General features: G+C 39.0%; 1 protein-coding gene across 1 annotated transcript; it reads right to left on the reverse strand.

The window, feature by feature from the left end:
- Positions 1–2,167: 2,167 nt before the first annotated feature.
- On the reverse strand, positions 2,168–15,062 carry LOC139937138 (acyl-coenzyme A amino acid N-acyltransferase 1-like). Its single transcript, XM_071932150.1, has 10 exons — positions 14,933–15,062; positions 13,027–13,206; positions 12,233–12,357; positions 11,886–12,143; positions 10,543–10,712; positions 10,119–10,235; positions 8,330–8,415; positions 7,137–7,242; positions 6,756–6,963; positions 2,168–5,820 (listed from the first exon to the last, which is right to left on the reverse strand). The coding sequence occupies exons 2-10, from the start codon at positions 13,164–13,166 to the stop codon at positions 5,702–5,704; spliced, it is 1,329 nt and encodes a 442-aa protein (XP_071788251.1). The 5' UTR covers positions 13,167–13,206; positions 14,933–15,062; the 3' UTR covers positions 2,168–5,701.
- Positions 15,063–15,964: the final 902 nt, after the last annotated feature.

The following is a 15,964-nucleotide window of genomic DNA, read 5'->3' on the forward strand; positions in this document are numbered from 1 at the left end:
AACTGATTCTGATTTATGTCATGTAATGGCAATTCATAAATACCGCTGGGTATAAATACGGATGATATAACACCAGTAAAAAGTGTTGAAACATAGACCTTATCGCAAATACCAATGCGCAAGCGCAGACTGTTGAATGAGGTGCTTTGTGGGATAGATATGAATCAAGTTTTGCTACCAGCTAGACCACAATGCATCTAATTCCAAGCTTTACGCGCGCGCCCCAGTATTTGCGAAAAGGTCTATGGGCGTGACACGCGAGCTTGCACCTGTGCTTATAAGACAGTTTCTTCATTCCTATTGGTCGAGAGCAATGGCTGGAACAGTTGTGCCACATCACGCGATACGCGCGACGCGCACAGCAATCTCCCTTTAAGGAGTTGTTCCCGGGGGCCTTACCATTTTATAGCTGGAGGGGTGTTGTGTTGAAAGAAATCATTGAACAATTGTATTTTTTGCATTTATTTTACTTTTTGACCAAAAAAGTTTGAGGTTTTTTGACCAAAAAGGTATTTATGAATGGGAATCAAAGTGTGTTAAATCGGTTTTCAACTAGTGGTTCTTGATAATTTATTATCAAGAACCAGGCCTCGGCGGGTTTAAACCACTAGTTGAAAACCTCTTCACCACACATTGATTTCATTATTAATTGCCAAAAGCCAAAAGCCCCACATTCTACAGCTCAAATAACTGTAGCTTTGTGTTCTGTTTCCTTCATCAACAATATGCCAACTTGGATTGCATCAAGCATCTTTAATTTGCCTGGACAAATTTATAGTGTCCCCCCCCCCCCCCCCTAAAAATAGTTTAGGACTAATAAAATATTGACAGGGTTAGCGGTAAAAATGTGCACAACGCTTGAAGTTTCGTGTATTACAAGTCTACAGAAGCGTAGTGAATGGGCCGCGGGAATTTCGTCTGCCAACATGACATGCTTGACACTATTATTTTGGAAGCCTGTTCCAGCGAGTCACCATGACCATATAAGGACATTTATTATGTCAGTATGCAGATGAGCGAACGACTAACCAATCAAAAGCGTTGCCAACGCTTGACCGATGGATGGTGTGACCAACATTGTTTTCCTTAATTTTGTAAAAGTGTCCCCATTAAATGACCGACACTACTGCATAGTACATCAAAATAGTCCGCAAAGTATCTTCATTTAAAACTTTGTTAGATAATTAACACTGGTTGGATTGTTTTGATATTACTTAAACTAACAACTTATTATCTCGTATTTCGGTGAATGTCATCGCTCCAAGTTACCGCAGAAGACAATTTGAAGCGCGGCGGAACAATACGTTAAGAAGTACTTGTAATAAACCGCATCACCCAGTTTAATGCTCTTTGCACTTTATAATGCATAACGGGTGGTGTATGGGAACAATTATCGCTGCCCGGTCGTAAGTTCGACTGCTATGTTTCAGCAGCGGGCACCACAACGACATAAAACATGTTTAATTTACTCGTAGATACGACTTTTGTTTGGTTTTACCCTTACACCGATGTGTGTAAGCACTGTATGCTCGGTTCGTTTACCGATTTCTGTGAAAGACAAACGGGTATTTTTAAAGTGAACACTATTAGTAAATACTCAAAATATTTATTAGCATACACTTACTTGGTAAAAAGCAATGGAGAGCTGATGTTAGTATAAAACATTTTGAGAAACGGCTCCCTCTATCTGAAGTAACGTAGTTTTTGAGAAGGAAGTAATTTTCCACAAATTTGATTTCGTGACCTCAGAATTAGATTTTGAGCTCAAATTTTCACAGATTTGTTATTTTATGCATATGTTGAGATACACCAAGTGAGAGACTGGCCTTTGACAATTACCAATAGTGTCAATTGTCTTTATTGTGTACGGGTGGAATGACCAAGTTACTTGCTGTTACTTGCTCTCTGTTCTGCCATTGGATAGAACAACCGCGTATACTTACAAGTGCGACAACGCACTAGTTTGCAAGTGAGAAAGTTTTAAACTTATTAAACGTCGTATATAAAAACGTCAGATTTCAATTTGCTTGAGTGGAAAGTTTCAAGCATTGTCTACAAAATGAAGAATACCAAACAGGTCAAAATATAAATTTTCTATTTTTTATTATAATTTATTCTTTACAAAGTTCAAACTTTATAAACCAATGAAAAATATATTTAGGGTTCTTTAAAAAATGTGTACACTATTTGCCAAAACAATGCATAGCCTGAAAATTACATTATTAGTCATTGTGAGGTATAAAACAAGTTTTGCAGAAAAAATTCATTACATAATTGTTGTAAAGTTTCTTATTAAACAAAGATAAATATATATCTATATAAAAATCATGTGTCACAGCCAATAATTCACTGATAGTTTAAGCTACAAATGTCTATAAAAAGAAAATAATACCTAAACCAAAATAGACAGCTTGCATAGAGTAGTTTTAAATACTGGTTTTGTGTTATTTACAATTACTCTTATTGTACTTCTTGTTTTCTCATAAATGAAGTAACTTGATATGTAAACTGTTTAGTACAGATATCCGAGCATTGCCTTAGTATGGGTCTTAACTACATGTTGTTGTCACCTCCATCATGACTGAACATAGGCCTGAACATCTCCAACGACCTGTGAAGAATAAGAGTCTGAAGTCTGTCCCCTGGCCAATACGGCTCATCTTCAGGCCGTTTTTTTTTTATATCGGGTTTCCTTGGCATTGAATTACGAATGAGAATATTCCTATTCCACCTGGGACCAATTTCATAAAGTCCGCAAGCACAAAAACCTGGTAAGCCCATGAAAATCTTGCTTAGCGCAAACAGGTTACCAGCCAACATTCCAAAAATGTTTATACTCATTTTGTGCTTAGCAGCTACATTTGTCAAGCATTTTTTTCTGATAATCAGCTTTATATATAGAAACTAGGCCCAGGACAGGATGTCAGTCCATCGCAGGTTACTCCCCATCCCTTTACCGTTACCCATTTGTAACTGGGTGGAGAGAAGCAATTATCATAAAGTGCCTTGCTCAAGAAGACAAGTGTTGCGGCTGAACGGGCCAGGATTCGAACCCACATTCTGTAAATTACAGAACTTGAGTCCATCGCCCTTGGCCACTCGGCCATGACACCCCTTGAGAGTAGGCTGCCTGTAACTGAGATTGTCAAGGCAAATAAAAATAGAATATATTTTTAGATCTAAAATATAATTAAATTCTTACGCCATAATTGATGGGGTCACCAGATACTAGTTTCATCTTCGCAGGAAGACACAGTCTGAGTTTCTAAAAATAATTTGTTTTTGAACCCATCTCTCTAAAACCTCATTCCTCTGAAGGGAATTGTTTCTCAACATGTTATAAATACATTATCAACAGCTGCATTGCTTTGTACCACTTAAGTTAGATGGTAAATCATTTGTGCGGTAATTATCAAAGGTATACCCTTCTTAAAAAGTATTTGTTCAAAGACACCCAAGTTGCATTAGTTGCGACTGAAGGTAACTGAATATCCGTTCCGAATAAAACTTTGAATATATTAGATTTAATTAAACTTAAAAACTCACATGTTTCTCAAAAAAGGTTAATGGTAAATAATTGTTCAGGTATTTACCCAAGGTATACCCTTTCTTTAAGTACTGTAAATAGTATTGATTCATGTAATTGAATAATCATTCCAAAAATAATTTTGAATTTAGTAGATTTAATTAAACTTCACAAACCCACATGTTTCTCAGAAGAGGTTACTTCTCTTAATTAGTTATGACTGAAACAATGATTGAAGTTTCTGGTTCGTTGTAACCATTATTAAGGCAGTGTACACTATTGGTAATTACTCAAAACAATTATCAGCATAGAACCTTACTTGGTAACGAGTAATGGAGGGAGGTTGCTAGTATAAAACATTGTGAGAAACGGCTCCTTCTGAAGTGACAGAGTTTTCGAGAAAGAAGTAATTTTCCATGAATTTGATTTCGAGACCTCAAGTTTAGAATTTGAGGTCTCACAATCAAGCATCTGAAAGCACACAACATCGTGTGACAAGGTTGTTGTTTTTTTCTCGACCAATCGAGCTCAAATGTTCACAGGTTTGTTATTTTATGCATATGTTGAGATACACCAAGTGAGAAAACTGGTCTTTGACAATTACCAATAGTGTCCAGTGTCTTTAAGCACTGATTTTATAAAGAACAGTTAGAGACGGTGAAGGGTTTGACCTCACTTCAATTTGTTCTGATGATAAAATGAATAATACTAATAAATAAAACAAAAATGTCTAAGGCAGTGTCGGTATTAGCAGCTCCAGCTAAGGCTATGGCTGGATTGCAGCGTGATCATGCATTGAAGTACAGGACATCCTTAGCAATGCCCTTAACAACAGTCGTAGCCGAAGTCAATTACGCCAAATAGGAGAGGCCTAAGAAATTGGAAAAGTCTTTGGTATTGTTTATATATTTAAAATCATGAATCCTTTTTATTAAATTCAGAACCCACTAATGCAGCAGTTCAAGTATACAGTGCCTTCAAGACAACTTATCTATTAAAGGCAGTGGACACTATTGGTAGTTACTCAAAATAATTATTGGCATAAACCTTTACTAGGTGACGAGTAATGGGTAGAGGTTGATGGTATAAAACATTGTGAGAAACGGCTCCCTCTGAAGTGCCATAGTCTTCGAGAAAGAAGTAATTTTCCATGAATTTGATTTCGAGACCTCAAGTTTAGAATTTGAGGTCTCACAATCAAGCATCTGAAAGCACACAACATCGTGTGACAAGGTTGTTGTTTTTTTCTCGACCAATCGAGCTCAAATGTTCACAGGTTTGTTATTTTATGCATATGTTGAGATACACCAAGTGAGAAAACTGGTCTTTGACAATTACCAATAGTGTCCAGTGTCTTTAAGCACTGATTTTATAAAGAACAGTTAGAGACGGTGAAGGGTTTGACCTCACTTCAATTTGTTCTGATGATAAAATGAATAATACTAATAAATAAAACAAAAATGTCTAAGGCAGTGTCGGTATTAGCAGCTCCAGCTAAGGCTATGGCTGGATTGCAGCGTGATCATGCATTGAAGTACAGGACATCATTAGCAATGCCCTTAACAACAGTCGTAGCCGAAGTCAAATACGCCAAATAGGAGAGGCCTAAGAAATTGGAAAAGTCTTTGGTATTGTTTATATATTTAAAATCATGAATCCTTTTTATTAAATTCAGAACCCACTAATGCAGCAGTTCAAGTATACAGTGCCTTCACGACAACTTATCTATTAAAGGCAGTGGACACTATTGGTAGTTACTCAAAATAATTATTGGCATAAACCTTTACTAGGTGACGAGTAATGGGGAGAGGTTGATGGTATAAAACATTGTGAGAAACGGCTCCCTCTGAAGTGCCATAGTCTTCGAGAAAGAAGTAAGTTTTCCACAAATTTGATTTTGAGACCTCAGAATTAGATTTTGAGGTCTCGAATTCAACCGTTCTAAACGCACACAACTTTGTGCGACAAGGGTGTTTCTTCTTTCATTACTTTCTTGCAACTTTGACGTCCAATTGAGCTAAAATTTTCACAGGTTTGTTATTTTATTCTTATGTTGAGATACACCAAGTGAGAAGACTAGTTTTTGACAATTACCAATAGTGTCCAGTGTCTTTAAACAAACAACAAGCAACCCCAACATAGAAACATCGTACAATGTCACACAGGTCACAGGTTTTATAACTTTGAATTGCAATGACCACAATGTCTCCGTAAGAATCTTATCATCTTTGGCCAGCTGTCCTCCATTGCTCTGATATTTCCAACAGGTGTTCCTCCATGTTCAACTACACCATCTGTATAAAGAGTGGATTCAAAAACACCATGTCATTTATTTTAGTGGTCAAAAAACAAAAGGCTTCTAGTGGATAACCCATGACATGAAAAAAACAAGCTTTGAGTTGACATGCCAAGTCCTTCTTGAGTTTTCACTTTGACAATGATTGCACACAGGCACCACACACCAACTCTTACCGATCTGGAATGTAGGGTCCTGCTGTTCTTGTTCTAATATTCCCTTATCTGATTTATCTGATTTTCTGTGGGGTACCACTATAACAAAGAAAACCTTGTGGGGATAGCTGTAAAAGCAACCCCTTAAGCAGCTTGTGTCAGGGCACATACAAGCAGACACACCCAGACTCGCAAACACCTACACGCCCCTTTGGCTTTGCCAGCGGGGCATAAAAGGCTGGAAATATTTTTGAACCAGGCTCTCATCATAAACATACAGAATATCCTTTTTGTTGGTATTATATATTTCTGGTCATAAAACCTATGCACCCTCAAAAGTGACTACCACTTTGATCTATAGGTCAAAAGATGTCTGAAGAAGATGAAGAAATCATCTCAGTTTTAGATGTGGGTTGAAAAACCAAAAATAATGGTGAAAACTCTCGCAGGGCCTGAAAACCAAATCCACATGCAAGGTTTTGGTCTGAGATTCGAACTGGGGTCACCGAGGTGAAAGGCAAGGAACAAACCACTAAACCAACCTGAATGCCCCTCTTAGTAGCTTATCATACAGTGGAAATTGTAAGTGTAGGGCAGAAACCAAATTTTGTTTATACCAAAATGCAGTAATTTTATCAATTCTTATGGCAAAAACAAAAATGTTGCCTTTTGGATCTTTAAAGATGTGACCAGAATTTTTGAAGAAAAAATTAACCCCCATCTGTGCCATTCTCCCAAAAGAAACTTCACCAATCAATATGACAATAAATTCTCTTACTTATTGCCGGTGACCAAAATCTGCTGCCAACGGGTGCCCATGGTATCTCTAGAAGATGACCAGCTTCAGGGTAGCTCAGGAGCTGATAGTTACTGCATCCATGTCGTTTCAGTCGCTTCATGCTGATCTTGGCATTCTGGACGCTGTCCCATTGTCTTTCAGCCTCACCTGCCAGAAAGAGGTACTGGCACTTCGGATTTTTCTCCAGCTGTGTGGACATAAGATTAAATCAGCATCAGCCGGTTCTTTTATTACATCGAACATGTTATTATAACATCAATAATTATGTATTCATAAATAGCTCAGACAGTTTCAGAAAAAACAAAATAAAAAAATCAGAGTGCATGAGGTTTTTATTAATAACTTTTACATATATTTTACCTTTATAATGGCACCATCTTCATCTTGTAATTCATACAATTTATGCCAACAGTCATAAATATCGTATACGTCTTTCACTGGTTCTTTTAGTAGCACACCTTCAAAGCTGAAAGGAACCACACAGGACATCAAGGTTACTAAATATTAACTGGGAAAGACATGGTTGATATAGAGGAGCGTGTAGGATTTGAAACTTTGCATGGTGGAAATACAATATGAAAAGGTTTTCGGTAACACCATGTAATGACTATCTCTAAATGAGATGGGGTGATTCAGAAAAGAACCGTTGGTTTCAACTTGACATTTCGATCAGTATGCTCTGATCGTCTTCTGGAGCGACAAAACAAAAACGAAAAAAAAACAAAAAAAAACGCTCAGAGCATACTGATTGAAATGTCAAGTTGAAACCAACAGTTCTTTTCAGAACCACCCCAACTCATTTAGAGATAGTCATTACATGGTGTTACCGGAAACCTTTTCATATAGAGGGGTGTGTTCTTGTATGGGTGTGGTCGGGTGGTATGGAATGGTTGAATGATTTGTATGTCAGTCGAGCTGGAATGGAGGGTACAAAGAGGTTAGTATGATCATGGAGGAAGGAAGAGAAGGAGCTCGAACGACCCGCAAAACCGCAGAGTAACAAAAGAATACCCTGACAGATAGGAGACCTCCAGCTGGACGAGCAGGATTAGATCTCTTTGTACAGAACGTACCGTACAGCCGCTCTGCACCGTTGCCTTCGTGTAAAGTTGAATCTTTGGAGACAAGAATGAAAGAGTTCTTTGAGGTAGTGAGCTTGTCACACGCAGCGACTGTGCCATGCTCACCATTTTGGTGGTCAATAGGTTTACGTGTAAACGCTGCATCGCCTTAAATGCGCACTTCACTGAATATCGCAGTGGCTTTGCCCACCAAAATGGTGCATCCAAGATTATTCTGATGACGTCAGGTGAATTGGGTCAACCCAGGGGTTCAGATTGATGCCCTTTAAACTAAAGCGTTTTATAAATGTTGAACGGAAGTAAATATTGATAAAAGATGGACTAAGAAAAGTTAAGCCCAGGAAAACCGTATGTGACAACAACAAAAAGCACAAATGGAATGTTTAAGACAGCACATTGCATTGATACCATAGGAAAGCGGGGCACCACACCTTGAAATAACTAGCCAAGGCGGGTCAGTGGAATACTTACGTAACATATGGCAACTCCTCTCCATTCAGGTTCAATGGGTACGAAGCAAAAGCATGGGATCCATTAATACTAATCACTGCACTGACCTAAAAGAATATCAAATGAAAAACATGGTTTAAGACATGTGCTCCTGTGTTTAACTGTTTACTGCGCCGACTGGGTTTAAATCTCTTCAAAAAAAGAGTTGTAAAACGAAAAGTAAAGTTCGCATGACCACACAGTTTTTATACTGGAAAAGAGGACTGCTATGTGTGCAATGTGTTTTGGGTGTGGCCATTTGAAAAAAACATAGGTCAACAATTAAAGTGTCCATGTGATTGTTAGGTTGTCACGGTCAAGTGGTTTGGAGTTTGGAGCATCAAATTAAAGTTCTGGTGGTTATGTAATCAGAGTGTGGGTTTGAATCCCGGTCATGACACTTGTGTCCTTGAGCAAGATGCTTTACTACATGTATAATTGCTTCTCTTCACCCAGGGGTATAAATGGGAACCTGAGAGGGTAGAGGTTGATATTGTGTTTGTTTAATTCAAAGGCCAAAAGAGGTTTATTATCCCATGGAGGAATAAATTCCTCCATGATTATCCCTACAACAAATTGAACTGTGATCTCCCTTCACCATTAAACCCCAGCAAACACAAACATTTTGGAACATGTTTAACATGGGATGCCACTGTGTAATTGCTTCTCTTCACCCAGGGGGTATAAATGGGAACCTGAGAGGGTAGAGGTTGGTATTGTGTTTGTTTAATTCAAAGGCCAAAAGAGGTTTATTATCCCATGGAGGAATAAATTCCTCCATGATTATCCCTACAACAAATTGAACTGTGATCTCCCTACACCATTAAACCCCAGCAAACACAAACATTTTGGAACATGTTAAACATGGGATGCCACTGTGAACTGTGCAAAGGGACAATTAGATGTAGGTCAACCTTGGGTTATGTGTTAAACAATCCTAAACATTTCATTGTGTAACATTTACTTTAACCTGTTAAGCTGTATTTGCCCAGTGAATAGAGGAACAAAGGCTACAAATCGCTCTTTTGCATAATCTCTAATTCAAGACCTTTGATCTTTTGTTATACAAATTAGGATTAAGATATCAATAAGTGGCCACACTTGTTCACCATTGTATACTCTATGATAAAAGCATGGGTCAATTACTGGCTGCTTTTGTGGCCAAGGAGTTCCACTGATTCACAGTAAATCAGAACCACATTTTTACATCTACAAAATCTTCATTTTGGGTTGGACAAAAAAAATATGACTGGGTGGGACTTAAACCTGTGACCTCCAGGTTGACATGTAGGTGCTCTACCCACGGTTCATACCGGGTTTTAAATTTAAGCCCCATATATCAGAATACTGAGGACTTAGAAAATGACAAGCTAACTGGACCCGCAAGGACAAACCAAAATATTGGTCAAGTGTCTCGCTAAAGGTAAAAGAAATATGACTCCTCAACAGCAGGGCCAATGAGGACTCACAGTCCAATCCTGTTAGAATTTACAACACACTGCTTTATTTTATGTTTTTCTAAAGAAACAAAACCGTGAAAATGGTTAAGAAAAGTGTAGAAGATTGTACAATGCTATTGACTCTTTTAAGCCTGGTTCATACTTCCAGCGATTGCAATACAAATATTAACATCAGAGGGCAGTTTTCGCAGCGAATGTTTCACAGGAGTTGAGCATAAGTCATCTGATGGGAATTATTCGTTGCAAGCTTGTGATGGCAAAATTTGTATTGCATTCGCAGGAAGTATGTACCCGGCTTAAATTTCAAATACCTTTTCAGGAAACAGTGCAGATATTTGTAGGGCAAGAGTTGCCCCAGCAGACACGCCCACTATTCCTACTCCGCCAGGTTGCACATATGGCTGGTCACATAACCAGTCAATTGCATCCTGAAAGGTAAATAGCGAAAAAAGATTAATATGGACTGTTGTATATTGCAATCTTTTGTACTCAATTATTGAAAACTAATTTTAATTCATTATTGGTGTGTAAAAGGAAATATTTACTAGGATGGAAAATTTTGACAAAGAAAGGAGAACTATTTATTATGGAATGACGCTGCAAACGTCCCATCATTATCCACTAGTGTCGCGGCAGTACACATTAATATTTTCCCTGGGGAGAATGGAGGGTTAATGGGAGAGGAAGGTTATAACTATCACAACTCTACATTAATATGTTATATTGCCTTCATACCCTAAAATATTCAGCGTCTCTGTTCCAAAGAAAAGTAGGCAGATCCTTGTAGGCAAAGTAGGGTAGAGCATAGGAGGCGAATCCATGAGATGCCAAAGCAGCAGCACGAATCTCAATCAATCCACCAGCAGTACCAAACATATCAATCACACCAGGAAAAGGTCCAGGTCCTGAGGAAACAAGAACAAACAAAGATCAAGAAAAATCACATGTAAATGTTGAACATATTCACCTTGGTTTGGGGGTCTCCATTCCATCCAAGTATCCGGTGACAAGTGTAGTATAAGCTTGTAGATTCTTCTTTCAAAAGTACACACAGCAGTTGAAGGATTTGGGTACTTTTTATAACACAAAACACAATGTCCACAGATTTACATTAAACTTACACCGTTTGAAGATAATGATAGTAGAAAGCGTACCTTAAAATATTAGTTGCTGAGGTGCTGTAGTTTTTGAGAAATGAGTAAAACAATGTCATGAAAATACAATGTTACATGCTAAAATAATTTCCGTCTCATGATTACCGAGACGAAAATTATTGTCATGACATTGTTTTACTCATTTCTCAAAAACTACAGCACCTCAGTAAGTAATATTTTCAGGGAAGCTTTCTACTATCATAATCTTCAAACTGTGTGAGTTTAGTGTAAATCTGTGGACATTGTGTTTTTTGTCCTACAAAAGTAACATAGACCCTTTAAGAGTAATACCAATATAATATTCTGTATCCCCAGATGCAGTTATTACATCACTTCTTTGGAGCAGAAATGGTGAACAAACGTAGCTTACTATTGCTGTTAGGCTCAATGACATACATGGCAAAACTATTTTCAATATGCCTTAGGGCTTATACTTATTAGAAGAGTATTGATATAGGAAGGTGACATCACTTAAAGGCAGTGGACACTATTGGTCATGTTGGTAATTACTCAAAATAAATATTTGCATAAAACTTAAAGGCAGTGCTCTTAAAGGCAGTGGACACTATTGGTATAAAACCTTACTTGGTAACGAGTAATGGAGAGCTGTTGATAGTATAAAACATTGTGAGAAACGGCTCCCTGTGAAGTAACATAGTTTTTGAGAAAGAAGAAATTTTACACAAATTTGATTTTGAGACCTCAGATCTCGAAATCAAGCATCTGAAAGCACACAACTTGGTGTGACAAGGGTGTTTTTTTTCTTTCATTATTATCTCGCAACTTCGATGACCAATTGAGCTTAAATTTTCACAGGTTTGTTATTTTATGCATATGTTGAGATACACCAAGTGGGAAGACTGGTCTTTGACAATTACCAATTGTGTCCAGTGTCTTTAATGAGGCTGTTTTTATAGTACGTACCTTTGGGTTTAAATAAAGCTCCCCTCAGCCGTCCATGTTCCACTTCAATCCTCTCTACGTCCTTGCCCATGTACCATCTCTCCGCAACAGCAGTAGCTTTTGGTTCCGTGGTCTGTAGTGCCGCTGTATCCAGTTGGCCCTCGTACAATGAAAGCTGAACTACCATAGGCTTTGCTGCATCCCTTAGGATAAACCGAGCTCCGAGCCGCTCCCCTGGTGATGGCACCATGCTCCAGAACAGACCCATGGGTTCAATCCCTAAAATAATTATCACCACATTTGATTCATTATGAAGTTAAGAATTTAACCTTAAAATCAATTTACATTTAATTTGATTTTGGTCTTACCAGTATATGATCCACCGAAACAAGCCTGATCAGCCACAGAAACTTCTCCGTTTTCATCCGCTTTGTAATGAGCATAACTCTCAAATCTTTCAATCAGTTTCCCGGTTTTCTTCTTGGCAACAGCCCTGGGAGAAAAAAAAACAATACATTCCGTGAATTATTAACTATCATGGTATTTTCATTAGTTAAGTAGTCCTCAAATGTCAAGAACACACTGAATTTTAAGAAAAGCACTTTGCGTAAACTTTGTAGAACTGCAAGTCAAGCAGTGTATGGAAAAACTAAGTTATAGCCTTATTTACTACCTCGACTTTGTCTCGGTAAAATTATCAAGAACCAGGCCTCGGCGCAGGTTTAAACCACTAGTTAAAATCCTCTTCACCACACATTGATTCCATTAGTGTAAAATAAGCCATCAACTTAGGGTACTCTGTAGTTAATACCAATTTTGCCTGAAGCTGATGTAACGTCACTGTGGTCAAGTGGTTAGACTGCAGAACCTTCAATCACAAGGCTGAGGGTTCTAATTCTACTACCAAGCTACCCGCTGATTTCACAATGACTAAAATAAATATGGTTGTCTAGTTACTGAGTCACAATTTCTTGTGTTGTGCAATTCATATTATCATAGATGTTTGTATGAGAGAGAACGGCTGTTTCCAGCTTGGCATGACTGTTTGTCCCCTTGTGTGGGAGTTTGCAGAGTTCCCTTGACAAGTTGACATTCTGGTAAAATAGACAAAATACGTATACAACAATACAATGTGAACAGTTCTGAATCCAAGTCTGTATACCTTATAGTAACATAGCTGTTAGCCTTCATTCCAGTCGCTTTTATTGCTACTTGTTGATCAATCATAGAAGTGGAAGGTGTAACTGAAAGAAGCAATGTTTGAGCCAACTTGCTCGGGTGTCTTTCCTGTAGGTTAGCCATCGTTTCTGTGGGCTGGATTGTGTGACCGTTGAGCTCTAGGCTGACAACATGAAAAATAAATTTAATGTAAAAGTTATGAAGAACCAATGCTTACTGTAAACTTTGCCTGCATTTTCCTTTTTGAGAAGGTAAGGCCATGTGAATGTGGTGTGTCTTTAGCTGAATTCCGAAGATTGCTCTAAGAAAACATATCAAAAATACTCTCTGTCCTTACTCTATTCTCAAACTTGACTTGATTTCTACTTGTAGGTGCTTGGGAGAATACATTTAATAAAATGAATACAAACTTGGCAATTAGTGGTTTAGCAGCATTATGAAAAGGTTATATTTATTAGTAAACATTGAAAGATTTACACAGTGCTATTTAAAATTAAAACAATTATTCATAAATACCCCAGACAGTTTCTCTACTCCTATTGGTGGAGAGCGCCTCACGTGGGGGTGTTTAAACGGTTGATAATGACCAGTGTTTATAACCGGCTGGCTTTCTGCGTGTTAGGCGTGCAAGATTATCACGCACAACAGACTCTTCAACAAAGTTTTTGAAAAAATACTTCAAACCTCAAATTTTCAACTGTCAAAGTGTCTGTAATTGTATTTTCTTTACATTTCGAAACAAAAGGGCATTTATGAATGGGAATAAAAGAGTAGTGACTCGTTCTTAAACGTCCGTTTAAAACCTTGCAGGGTCGTTGCCATGCGCTAAAGGCCCTCGCCCGAGCCTCGGGCCTTCGTCGGCTCGGGTCTCTATCACACGGCAATTTGACCCTGCCGGCTTTAAACGACCGTGTAAGAACTCGTCGCTACCCTTTTATTCCCTTATTAAAAAACATCATTAAATGAAGAAATAAATATATTAACAGGAAATGGGTCAGCATAAAAAGCGATCCATAAATAACATTTTAGTTAACCAAAATGAAGAACATTTATAAACCAACCATGGAGGTAGAAATAGACCTACCTCCATGTTCCCACCCAGCCGAGTTATCATCAATACTACCTATCAATACGTGAGCTCACCTCATCACAACGGGGGCTGGTCATCTCGCCACCTAGCAAGCTCGCCACCAACAAAGTCACCCCCTGCAAAGTCGCCCCCTAACCGGCTCGCCCCGAGTTGTTACAAAGTCGCCCCCTGACAATGTCGCCCCCAAACAATGTCACCCCCTAGCAAAGTCGCCCCCTGACAATGTCGCCCCCAGCCAATGTCGCCCCCTAGCAAAGTCGCCCCCAGAAAGTAGTTAAGGGTTTATAATAGGGTTAGGGTTAGGGTTAGGGTTAGACCTTCCACAAGCACATTACTTCATACGGATTTTTTTCTGAAAATGTTTTAACTATATTTGTTTACCATAATTGCTGTAGCCTTAATTATTTTCCGAACAACATCTGGGGGCGACATTGGCTGGGGGCGACATTGTCAGAGGGGGCAACTTTGCTAGGAGGCGACATTGTTTGGGGGCGACATTGCCAGGGGGCCACCTTGTTTCAACCCGGGGCGAGCCAGGTAGGGGGCGACTTTGCAGGGGGCGACTTTGTTGAGGGCGAGCTTGTCAGGTGGCGAGATGACCAGCATTCATCACAACTAACAGTAACACTAACAGTCAACATGTAACAACTGCAAATACTTTAGCTTGGGCTTGGCACTAATTTTAACACCGTCATTATCACAAAAGTTGTCTTCATGTAAAGATAGAGACAGCATCAATCTTATTTAAATATCAAAACAATGCTGAGTAGAGTGTAAGAAAAGAGACAAACCTACATACCCAGATTTCCCACCCTGCCAGTCGGTGTCTGCTCGGAGCGTCTGCTTCTTGGTCTGCAGCTAAAACAGCTATCTTGCAAGCAAGCTCATTGATTTGAATGGCCAACCATTCTGCGCTTGTGTGTGATGATGTAATCGGTTAGTCGGGAGTCGTCGGGGTGACGCGGTACAAGACCAACTCATTGATCATCGATTGCACCACGTGTGCGTTTGTTTACACACGGTTCCGCACACGTGTTTCCTTGATCATGAGACCATGATCAGACCATAGAGTAAGGATCAGACAATGGCTAGACCTCCAAGGTTCAAGGGCAAAATGAGAAAGGGATATAGTTATAGTTAGACCTCACAAATCCCTTCATCTGTGCCAGAAATCAGCTCCCGTCTCCTATGTCTTCCAGTAAAATTAAACACATCCGTTTAAGTATTTTGTTTTTTGCGCCTTAAAACACAGTTTTTACCGATGAGATTAGCCTTGCTCAAGGCAGTCGAATTATTCACTCCGAAAAAAGACCGCCGCTGTATAAACCCCACCCGTATTCACTGTGCGTAACATCACACGCCACGATGCCCCCGTACACTATTATATGGGTGCAGGGACGGTCTACCAGTTCTACCGACCATCACCGGTGGTCCATCAACACTGCCCTAGACCTGCCGCCCAGGTGTACCGGTGGTTAAAAAGCAGGACAATTCTTTCTTGAACAGTTCTTTCTTAAACTGAGAAGATTCATGAATTCCAGAAATCTACGCGGAAGTAGAACATAAAGCAACAAGTTCTCAAAAAGAACCTGACTTGCCTAGCAAGTAGATACAAACATGATTGATACCTCACCGTGCAATGCCTCATCTCCCCCCCCCCCAAAAAAAAAAAACCCAACCCACAAATCAATGGACTTGTCCTCAGTGCTTTTTGAATGGCGACTTGGAATGAAGGCAGGGTGTATACCTATTTAGAAAAGATACTGGAGAGCTATTGATTGACACCAAGTGCGGATAACCAAAATTACACCCTGCCCTTTAGAACCAGATA

This window comes from Asterias amurensis, chromosome 1 (genome assembly GCF_032118995.1).
Source record: "Asterias amurensis chromosome 1, ASM3211899v1".
NCBI lineage: Eukaryota > Metazoa > Echinodermata > Asteroidea > Forcipulatida > Asteriidae > Asterias > Asterias amurensis.